The sequence below is a fragment of the Oncorhynchus gorbuscha genome, linkage group LG10 (genome assembly GCF_021184085.1).
Source record: "Oncorhynchus gorbuscha isolate QuinsamMale2020 ecotype Even-year linkage group LG10, OgorEven_v1.0, whole genome shotgun sequence".
NCBI lineage: Eukaryota > Metazoa > Chordata > Actinopteri > Salmoniformes > Salmonidae > Oncorhynchus > Oncorhynchus gorbuscha.
Genome location: NC_060182.1, coordinates 80,160,591 through 80,172,358, shown reverse-complemented (window position 1 = coordinate 80,172,358; position 11,768 = coordinate 80,160,591). Strand labels below are relative to the sequence as shown.

The following is an 11,768-nucleotide window of genomic DNA, read 5'->3' as shown; positions in this document are numbered from 1 at the left end:
CTTGTAGATCAGTATTGTGACTACAATGTAGTAGATCTCAAATGTGCACAATGGAAGAGCAAGCCATTCATTAACCCTCCCTCCCTCCCCTCTGGCGCGCTCTCCCTCTGGCATGCTCTCCCTCACTCACTCCCTCGCCTCTGGCGAGCGCTCCCTCGCCTCTGGCGAGCGCTCCCTCACTCACTCGCCTCTGGCGAGCGCTCCCTCACTCACTCGCCTCTGGCGAGCGCTCCCTCACTCACTCGCCTCTGGCGAGCGCTCCCTCACTCACTCGCCTGGCGAGCGCTCCTCACTCACTCGCCTCTGGCGAGCGCTCCTCACTCACTCGCCTCTGGCGAGCGCTCCTCACTCACTCGCCTCTGGCGAGCGCTCCTCACTCACTCGCCTCTGGCGAGCTCCTCACTCACTCGCCTCTGGCGAGCTCTCCTCACTCACTCGCCTCTGGCGAGCTCTCCCTCACTCACTCGCCTCTGGCGAGCTCTCCCTCACTCACTCGCCTCTGGCGAGCTCTCCCTCACTCACTCGCCTCTGGCGAGCTCTCCCTCACTCACTCGCCTCTGGCGAGCTCTCCCTCACTCACTCGCCTCTGGCGAGCTCTCCCTCACTCACTCGCCTCTGGCGAGCTCTCCCTCACTCACTCGCCTCTGGCGAGCTCTCCCTCACTCACTCGCCTCTGGCGAGCTCTCCCTCACTCACTCGCCTCTGGCGAGCTCTCCCTCACTCACTCGCCTCTGGCGAGCTCTCCCTCACTCACTCACCTCTGGCTCTCTCACCTCTGAAGTGCTCTCTCTCACTCTCTCTCGCTCTGGCTCTCTCGCACTCTGTTTCTCGCGCTCGCTCCCTCTCCATCTCTCTCTCCCTCACCCACCCACCCACCTCTGGCGCGCTCTCACTCACCCACCCACCTGTGGCGCGCTCTCTCTCACTCACCCACCCACCCACCTCTGGCGCGCTCTCTCTCACTCACCCACCCACCCACCTCTGGCGCGCTCTCTCTCACTCACCCACCCACCTCTGGCGCGCTCTCTCTCACTCACCCACTCACTCACCTCTGGCGCTCTCTCCCTCACTCACTCAGCTCTGGCTCTCTCACACCTCTGGCGCGCTCTCTCGCGCTCTCTCTCTCTCGCTCTCACGCTTCTAGAATGAAGCTGTGGTTGTGTTCATGAAAATTTGGTTGGTAGGCTAATTGCTAGTGGAATATTCATAAGGGGTGTGTGTTGGTGCCAATTTCGCCTTCTTTTTTTTGTAGCTGAGGCTGGGTCTAATCAGTCTAGAGATGGTGGTGTAGATGAGGCTGGGTCTAATCATGCTATGGATGGTGGTGTAGATAAGGCTGGGTCTAATCAGTCTAGAGATGGTGGTGTAGATGAGGCTGGGTCTAATCATGCTATGGATGGTGGTGTAGATAAGGCTGGGTCTAATCAGTCTAGAGATGGTGGTGTAGATGAGGCTGGGTCTAATCATGCTATGGATGGTGGTGTAGATAAGGCTGGGTCTAATCAGTCTAGAGATGGTGGTGTAGATGAGGCTGGGTCTAGTCATGCTATGGATGGTGGTGTAGATAAGGCTGGGTCTAGTCAAGTTATGGATGGTGGTGTAGATAAGGCTGGGTCTAGTCAAGTTATGGATGGTGGTGTAGATAAGGCTGGGTCTAGTCAAGTTATGGATGGTGGTGTAGATAAGGCTGGGTCTAGTCAAGTTATGGATGGTGGTGTAGATAAGGCTGGGTCTAGTCAAGTTATGGATGGTGGTGTAGATAAGGCTGGGTCTAGTCAAGTTATGGATGGTGGTGTAGATAAGGCTGGGTCTAGTCAAGTTATGGATGGTGGTGTAGATAAGGCTGGGTCTAGTCAAGTTATGGATGGTGGTGTAGATAAGGCTGGGTCTAATCAGTCTAGAGATGGTGGTGTAGATGAGGCTGGGTCTAGTCATGCTATGGATGGTGGTGTAGATAAGGCTGGGTCTAGTCAAGTTATGGATGGTGGTGTAGATAAGGCTGGGTCTAGTCAAGTTATGGATGGTGGTGTAGCAGATGCTGGGTCTAGTCATGCTATGGATGGTGGTGTAGCAGAGGCTGGGTCTAGTCAAGTTATGGATGGTGGTGTAGATAAGGCTGGGTCTAGTCAAGTTATGGATGGTGGTGTAGATAAGGCTGGGTCTAATCAGTCTAGAGATGGTGGTGTAGATGAGGCTGGGTCTAGTCATGCTATGGATGGTGGTGTAGATAAGGCTGGGTCTAGTCAAGTTATGGATGGTGGTGTAGATAAGGCTGGGTCTAGTCAAGTTATGGATGGTGGTGTAGCAGATGCTGGGTCTAGTCATGCTATGGATGGTGGTGTAGCAGAGGCTGGGTCTAGTCAAGTTATGGATGGTGGTGTAGATAAGGCTGGGTCTAGTCAAGTTATGGATGGTGGTGTAGATAAGGCTGGGTCTAGTCAAGTTATGGATGGTGGTGTAGATAAGGCTGGGTCTAGTCAAGTTATGGATGGTGGTGTAGATAAGGCTGGGTCTAGTCAAGTTATGGATGGTGGTGTAGATAAGGCTGGGTCTAATCAGTCTAGAGATGGTGGTGTAGATGAGGCTGGGTCTAGTCATGCTATGGATGGTGGTGTAGATAAGGCTGGGTCTAGTCAAGTTATGGATGGTGGTGTAGATAAGGCTGGGTCTAGTCAAGTTATGGATGGTGGTGTAGCAGATGCTGGGTCTAGTCATGCTATGGATGGTGGTGTAGCAGAGGCTGGGTCTAGTCAAGTTATGGATGGTGGTGTAGATTAGGCTGGGTCTAGTCAAGTTATGGATGGTGGTGTAGATAAGGCTGGGTCTAATCAGTCTAGAGATGGTGGTGTAGATGAGGCTGGGTCTAGTCATGCTATGGATGGTGGTGTAGATAAGGCTGGGTCTAGTCAAGTTATGGATGGTGGTGTAGATAAGGCTGGGTCTAGTCAAGTTATGGATGGTGGTGTAGCAGATGCTGGGTCTAGTCATGCTATGGATGGTGGTGTAGCAGAGGCTGGGTCTAGTCAAGTTATGGATGGTGGTGTAGATAAGGCTGGGTCTAGTCAAGTCATGGATGGTGGTGTAGCAGAGGCTGGGTCTAGTCATGCTATGGATGGTGGTGACTCATTACTCACTCAGCCTCATCACTCACCTCTCTCTCCCTCATCACTCACCTCTCTCTCCCTCATCACTCACCTCTCTCTCCCTCATCACTCACCTCTCTCTCCCTCATCACTCACCTCTCTCTCCCTCATCACTCACCTCTCTCTCCCTCATCACTCACCTCTCTCTCCCTCATCACTCACCTCTCTCTCCCTCATCACTCACCTCTCTCTCCCTCATCACTCACCTCTCTCTCCCTCCCTCCCTCATCACTCACCTGTCAGCCAGTTGAGCAGGCCTGGTATCTTCTTCCAGTAGTCCCCTGCTGGGTTCTTGTCAGTGATACCATAGCGCCTCGCCACCTCCCCGTTGGGGCAGCGCACCCAAACAGTCTTCACACTCAGCACCAGCTGACTGGCTTGCAAGCCTGGGAATAATTTGGATAAATGAAAGGAAAAATTATGATCTAGTCTTTGGACAAAGGTTTTATGAATGGGTGTCTGATCTTCCACTTATGAATATGTAGATGACATATTCTTTGGAGTCGGACAAAGGTGTTATTAATTATCGTTGGATGTCTGACTAGTTGGTCAATCTTCAGGTCAATCACCTGGAATGTGTTCCCAGTCTGTGCCGATAGGCATCTCGTCTGTGATTCCAGTGCGGACATGTACATTCCCTCTGTTGTCCATGGCCCACAGCATGCTGTCGTTGGGACTGGTGTGGATTCTAATAAAATGCACTCCTAGTGGCTGATGGAGCAGAAAACCATGACGGTGTCAACAACACAGCACAACAGGAGATATCATGGGCTGAACTATAAACTCAGTGTGAGGGTCAAATATTTTTGTCTGGTATGTCTCCAGAATGACTTTATCATCAATATCTATAGTAAAATGCTAAGACAATTTTCTTTAACAGTCTGAAGATATGAGGATTGACTTAAACATAAAATACATAAGCAACCATCACTGTATTAATCAAATGCAGGCAGATGTACAATTTAGGCAATCATATTGGTCTTTCTATAAATAAAAAGGGGCCAATTTGTGACATCAGGGTCAACACTTCAAAATGGTTTGATATACATTTAAATATGATTTTCTTGCAGCTTCACATGTAAAAGGAATATGAGTGTATAAAATGCACAATGAGACCATAACTCCTAGCAACAACAAAACATCTACATGTAATTCAAATGTCACATCTAACATTGATACTGCATGTTTTTTTGTCATGCCTAGTAGCCAGGTCTTTTTGTGCTTTAGTGAACTTCTATCATTTATAGCCATGCTTAACCTTCCATTAGAATGAAAAAGATCAACAGCATCTCTATTTTCTAATAGTCAATGTAATAATATAATACAGTGGGTTCTGTAAACAACATAATTGACAATAATAATAACCAATAATTAAATCATTATAATTAGTAAACTCTTCAAGAAGTGTGTGAAAACTAGACATCGCATTCTTGCTTCCTCTATCCTTATCCCCTCCACTTCTTGTCTCTCCTTGAAAGTGCATTGAAGCCTAAGAGGAAGAACCTTCCTTCCTCTACCCCAATGTGCTTTGAGAGGAAGGTGAGGAACAGAGGACACATCCCTCACCCATCACTCTCTAACATGAGTGGCACAGTGGTCTAATGCACTGCATCTCAGAGCTAGAGGCATCACTACAGACCCTGGTTCGATTCCAGGCTGTATCACAACCGGCCGTGATTGGGAGTCCCATAGGGCGGTGCACAATTGGCCCAGCATCATCCGGGTTTGGCACGAGTAGGTCGTCATTGTAAATAATAATTTATTCTTAACTGACTTGCCCAGTTAAATAAATGTTCAATAAAAAATAAAAAATAAAAATAAATGTTGCATCACTCACCTCTCACACTCTCTCAAGTATTTGACAGTTATTACATTTTTTTGACAGTGCCAGACTGACTGAGCTACCATAACACCCATGGCCTGTCCAGAAACAACCCATAGCCCCTACTGCCCAGAGTCTAGACACTTGTGGAGATCTGAGGGATTGATGGGTGGTGACATAGTGAGAGCTCCACTTACCCTTCGATAGGCTTGGTGGAATTTTGATGGTATAGCTTACACCTGTCAATTCTCTGGGGCTAGGGGTTGTTTCTGGACAGAACCCCACACAACCCTCTGCGTGTATGGTGGATCTACAGCACAACTCCTGAGGCATTGGTTGGATGTTTAATTCCATTATTATGCATACAGATTTGCACAGGTGTAAGCTGGACACATGCACAGCACCCTACCAGGCTGATCAGACAGGTCTGGGTAGCTGGAGACCAGCTTTAAACAGTGATAGGATATATTTACACCCTTGCTTCATTCCAGCTAGTTAGATGTGCAACCAAAGACTAACTATAGCTAGGGGCATATCTCTAGTCTAGCAACAGATACTGTTGTTTTGGCCCCATAGCATCATTTAATAAGATAATCAATGGTTAGCTAGGATATATCAGTACGCTAACCATTTACAGTAACATCAGTTCATTAATAAGTCAATACACACTAAATCGTATGCAGGAACGGAGAAATCTTACTTTATCTTGCCATTGTGGCACGGTATGGGCAGCTATTAATCAATGAATGAATTGATACACAGAAGGTAGAAGGGTGACCTACTTTGAAAGGACATAAAGTGTTGGCTGTGCACTTGACCAGGCATTCTACATTAAACTCCAACCAGATTTGAACATCAAAATAGCAAGTTGTTTTTGAGGTTTATAAGCAAAAAATATACATTTTTATTTTGATTTCCATTCAAAAACGAATAAATAGCCGTTTTCACATTCCCGATTGCTCCATTTAACTATCGAAAACAAGAGATCAAAATGTACATGGACCGTAATCTTAACTCAGGTATCTTGATTAAATGTTGTCCAAGAATTAGGCTAATTATATTGACCACCATAACAACATAGACACAAAAATGTTCTGTCAATCCTTGAAATAAACATTAATTCCCGCACCTTGGCAGTTGTTAAATCACATGCAGTATCACACAAGCTCTTTACCACTTGACTGTCATTCAGAAAATCCTTTCCTGAATCAGCTGATGTTGCATGATAATGTCCCCATGTAACTAAACAGTGAGATAGCAAACGTGCATCAAATAACTATTATGTAATTACTGAAGAACTCTGTTAATTACAGTATCAATTTTTGCTGTATTAATCATATTAAAGTTACTCTTTCTGTTTGAAGCATTGGATTTTGCAATCACATACATCATTTTGGATATGTGTGCCCATAAACTGTTTTCACACCATAACATAGAGATACGAAATGATACCAGGTTACAGTACACTTCCGAGATCTCCATACAAAAAAAAAGACCGAAATATCCAGGAATTTCACAGGATCAGGGTGAAAGTGTAATTCGATTGTTAAGAGCTTACTATATAACAAAAAATATCAGAAATGTAAGGAAAGAAAGGTAGTGTTTTATGTTACGTGATTTTTGCCATATCTGTGAAGACTAAGCATGAGAAAGGGTTTAAACATGTTCTAATTCAATTTATGAATTATATTGAATATATGCATGTTCCTCCTTTATATCTTAATGCATTCACATACATTTGATTTATTTATTAATGACTTTGTAAAAGCTCCAAACAGTTGTCCAATCAAATAAATGCTCACTGGTGCCCTAGTTCATAGAAAGACCCATATAAACTATGCACTGTGGTTAGATTGGCTTTACCTGCTCTGGTGGTTCAATACAGATCCAGGCAGGAAGCATCATGCTGGGGTTGAGGGGTTGTGTCCCAACGCGGAAATAGACCATCCCATAGCCATCACACGCCCACACGTTCTGACTGCCACACGATACGCTGACCAGCCTTACCTGATCTGCAAGACAAAGCAAACCAAAGTCAGTTCTTCAATGTCATGAAGAAAGACTTCCAAGAAGCTGAAGAAGGCACTACTGTGCAAAAACATTGGTTCAGACATCTAATAATAGCAGAGATATTTTACATAATGTTGTAACCGGCTTTGATAATAGGCTAATTTTAACTGGGAGTAATATAGAGTGTTTGTACAAGTCTCTATTACTATTGTTTAGTAAGCAGCCTAACACAGCAACCACAGCCATGGCTATTGCTTATTGAAGCACAACACAGCACACTAAACCCATGTGACAAAACACTATTATGTCACAGTAATCTCGCACAGATTACAGAATCTGACTATTGGGATGAGCGACCTCTAAACAAACAATGACCAGGCTACGTCTTTAAACATTCAGTGAATGAAGTACATTGCGCTGCCATTGCAGGCCTTGAAATGTATGTGACAAATGCATAGGTCAAGACCTGTCACTGGACCATTCTTAGAGCACAGCCAAGCAGAATAACTGCTGAAACTCGTTCCTTGGTCTATTTTTCCTCTGTAAATAAACTCACAAACCGGGTTTCTCTCTTACCAATAATTTTCAATAGCTCACATTTGCATAAAACAGCCAGTGGAGAAGCGTGATATGATTTACCTTTCGCAAACTTAATAGGGCATGTGATGTTGCAAAGAGAATATGAACATAGGCAGGCAACACAGAGAAGAGGTCAACACGTCTGGATGTCCTCACAGACACCTCTGGGGAAGGAAGTTGACTAATTTAACTGGTTTATTAAATTGTCATACTAACCTTGATGCTCCTCTATGATATACAATCATATTGATGACATCTGTTGGGCAGTCCTTTTAATCTCAACACATCGCTTAGAACAGGAGGAGGCATGTTGATGATGCAAACACTTGAAAGAGTTATCTGAAATGGGAGTGATGTGGACATCAAGGAACTTGAAGCTCTCAATCTGCTCCACTACAGCCCTTGTCGATGAGAATGGGGGCGTGCTCGGTCGTCCTTTTCCTGAAGTCCACATGCATCTCCTTTGTCTTGATCACATTGAGGGAGAGGTTGTTGTCCTGGCACCACAGTCAGGTCTCTGACATCCTCCCTATAGGCTGTCTCATCACTGTATCACCTACCACTGTTGTGTCATCGGCAAACTTAATGATGGTGTTGGAGTCGTGCCTGGCCATGCAGCCATGAGTGAACAGGGAGTACAGGAGGGGACTTAGCACGCACCCCTGAGGGCCCCCCGTGTTGAGGATCAGTGTGGCGGATGTGTTACCTACCCTTACCACCAGGAAGTCTAGGATCTATTTGTAGAGGGAGGTGTTTAGTCCCAGGGTCCTTAGCTTATTGATGAGCTGAGGGTACTACGGTGTTGAACGCTGAGCTGTAGTCAATGAATAGCATTCTCACGTAGGTGTTCTTTATGTCCAGGTGGGAAAGGGCAGTGTGGAGTGCAATAGGGAGTGCATCTTCTGTAGATCTGTTGGTGCCGTATACAAATTGAGTGGGTCTAGGGTTTCTGGGATAATGGTGTTGATGTGAGCCATGACCAGCCTTTCAAAGCATTTCATGGCTAAAGACGTGAGTGCTACAGGTTATTTCATAGTTTTGCTGTCTTCACTATTATTCTAAACTGTAGAAAAGAGTAAAAATAAAAACCCTTGAATGAGTAGGTGTGTCCAAACTTTTGACTGGTACTGTGTGTGTGTATATAGTCTACATACACTTAGGTTGGAGTCATTAAAAGTTGTTTTTCAACCACTCCACAAATGTCTTGTTAACAAACTATAGTTTTGGCAAGTCGGTTTGGACATCTACTTTGTGCATGACACAAATCATTTTTCCAACAATTGTTTACAGACAGATTATTTACACACTTATAATTCACTGTATCACAATTCCAGTGGGTCAGAAGTTGACTGTGCCTTAAACAGCTTGGAAACTCCATGAAATTATGTCATGGCTTTAGAAGCTAATTTACATCATTTGAGTCAATTGTACCTGTGGATGTATTTCAAGGCCTACCTTCAAACCCAGTGCCTCTTTGCTTGACATCATGGGAAAATCAAATTAAATCAGCCAAGAACTCAGAAAAAAATTGTAGACCCCCACAAGTCTGGTTCATCCTTGGGAGCCATTTCCAAAAGCCTGATGGTACCACGTTCATTTGTACAAACAATAGTACACAAGTACAAACACTAAGGGACCACGCAGCCGTCGTACCGCTCAGGAAGGAGATGCATTCTGTCTCCTAGAGATGAACATACTATGGTGCGAAATGTGCAAATCAATCCCAGAACAGCAGCAAAGGACCTTGTGAAGATGCTGGAGGAAACAGGTACAAAAGTATCTATATGCACAGTAAAACAAGTCCTATATCGACAAAACCTGAAAGGCCGCTCAGAAAGGAAGAAGCCACTGCTCCAAAACCGCCATAAAAAAGCCAGACTACGGTTTGCAACTGCACATGGGGACAAAGATCGTACTTTTGGAGAAATGTCCTCTGGTCTGATGAAACAAAAATAGAACTGTTTGGCCATAATGACCATTATGTTTGGAGGAAAAAGGGGGACGCTTGCAAGCCGAAGAACACCATCCCAACTGTGAAGCACAGGGGTGGAAGCATGATGTTGTGGGGGTGCTTTGCTGCAGGAGGGACTGGTGCACTTCACAATATAGATGGCGTCATAAGGAACGAAAGTTATGTGGATATATTGAAGCAACATTAGTCTGGAAGTTAAAGCTTGGACGCAAACGGGTCTTCCAAATGGACAATAACCCCAAGCATACTTCCAAAGTTGTGGCAAAATGGCTTAAGGACAACAAAGTCAAGGTATTGGAGTGGCCATCATAAAGCCCTGACCTCAATCCTATAGAAAATGTGAGGGCAGAACTGAAAAAGCATGTGCGAGCAAGGAGACGCAAAAACCTGACTCCGTTACATCAGCTCTGTCAGGGGGAATGGGCCAAAATTCACACAACTTATTGTGGGAAGCTTGTGGAAGGCTACCCGAAATGTTTGACCCAAGTTTAAATTGTTTAAGGCAATGTGATGAAAGAAATAAGCTGAAATAAATAATTCTCTCTACTATTATTCTAACATTTCACATTCTTAAAATAAAGTGGTGATCCTAACTGACCTAAGACAGGGGATTTTTACTATGATTAAATGTCAGGAATTGTGAAAAACTGAGTTTAAATGTATTTGGTTAAGGTGTATGTAAACTTCCGACTTCAACTGTGTATATGTGATGGGATGTATAGACATTATGGACAGTATGTGGTTAGAATATGTAGCATATCGGTAGAATAGGTAGGATAGGATAGTATATGTCTAGCAATAGTTTAATAGGATGGCCTTGACTAGAATACAGTATGTAAACAATATTAAAGTGACCAGTGTTCCATTATTAAAGTGACCAGTACATAGGACAACAGCCTCTAAGGTGCAGGGTTGAGTAACCGGGTAATAGCCGGCAAGTGACTAAGTTCAGGGAAGGGTACTGGGTGAAGGCCAAGGGGTTTTAACCAAGGCAAACAAGCCAAATTATTTAAACTGAACATAAAATTGCTTCATCCCTTAAAAACATTGTATTTCCATCTTCAGGTAAGGTTGCGGACTCAAATTAAGTGAATTAATTTGTGAAGTAGGCTATGGAGACAGAGGCATCAATGTTGCTTGTCTTTAGTTATTTTGTGGAATGGTTAATGGACAACCCTTCCAGAGGAGAGTCATTGCTCTTTCCATGTATCACATTATCACTATTTGATTAAGCTATTTGACATTCTGTAACAAAGGTCTGTGTGGGGAGAGACTGGGGCAGGGGGCAACTTCTAAACTGTAGATAGGTAGCTGTCATATCTGCTGGGACTTCTTTAACCATCATAACCCGTGCTAATATCATACTTAACCAGCCTGTCAGAAGATCGGGATGTCCACCTTTCCAAATACAGATAACCCAGGAAGACCTCATATGTTAATCATTGATAAACTATAGAAATACTCTTGGAACTTCTGGGCAGAATACATTCTAAGAAAAGATTAGTCCTAAACGTTCCCTGAGTCAAGACTAAAGACACATGGTGTTCAGCCATGTCTCGGGGCAAGGCCTAAACATGTCTTTGTATCTTTCTGAATAGTGTATATGGTGTTGCAGCTTCTATGCTTGGCTGCTCAGAGTGGTCTTCAAAGCTCAGGTCAAGGACTAATGTTTTATAGACATTCATAACCTTGGCCATCACCCTTTCAACTCCGACCTCTATAAAATGGAAATCAACCTTTTATAATAAAAATAATAAAAAATGTTCTACACCCAATGAACATCTTACGTAAAAGAAGCTACACTTGCAAATGTCATTATGGCATCACTTTCTAAACTACCCTTCATGAACTATAATGAACTGTGAAATGTGTCAAACACTATGTCCCTGTGCAGCGCTCTAGTATGGAGACTTAGATCATGTGGTCAATGACACTAACAGAACAGGGCTAAAAGTGAGTGTACTCTCAGCTCCTTCCCCGCTCATGTTACATCGTGATGCACAGAGCCCAATAGGACCTGGCTACAGCTGTCTGCTGTCGTCACATGGCCGTCTATTTGCAACCGCCACTTTCCAGCAGCAGAACATATACAACCTGAACCTCTTCAACAAATACTGAAGCTTCTACCAAGACCCTGGTGGATCTAGCCATGGGTAGAAACCTATGTGCTATTAGATCATTTCAAATCCATGGAAAGTAAGCTAACACTGAACTCTAAGAATGGAGGGTTGGGACTAGGGTT

The 11,768-nt window shown here is 44.3% G+C and overlaps 1 protein-coding gene across 3 annotated transcripts in view; it reads right to left on the bottom strand.

Moving 5' to 3' along the window:
- The window catches only part of LOC124046619 (tectonin beta-propeller repeat-containing protein 2-like), a 34,951-nt gene that overhangs the window by 1,790 nt on the left and 21,393 nt on the right, over window positions 1–11,768 (bottom strand). For all 3 annotated transcript variants that reach the window (XM_046367218.1, XM_046367216.1, XM_046367217.1), the window contains 3 exons: window positions 6,829–6,977; window positions 3,713–3,854; window positions 3,380–3,529 (listed from right to left, as the gene is read on the bottom strand). In XM_046367218.1, the coding sequence (XP_046223174.1) occupies window positions 3,380–3,529; window positions 3,713–3,854; window positions 6,829–6,977 (441 nt within the window). The remainder of the gene's footprint in view (window positions 1–3,379; window positions 3,530–3,712; window positions 3,855–6,828; window positions 6,978–11,768) is intronic.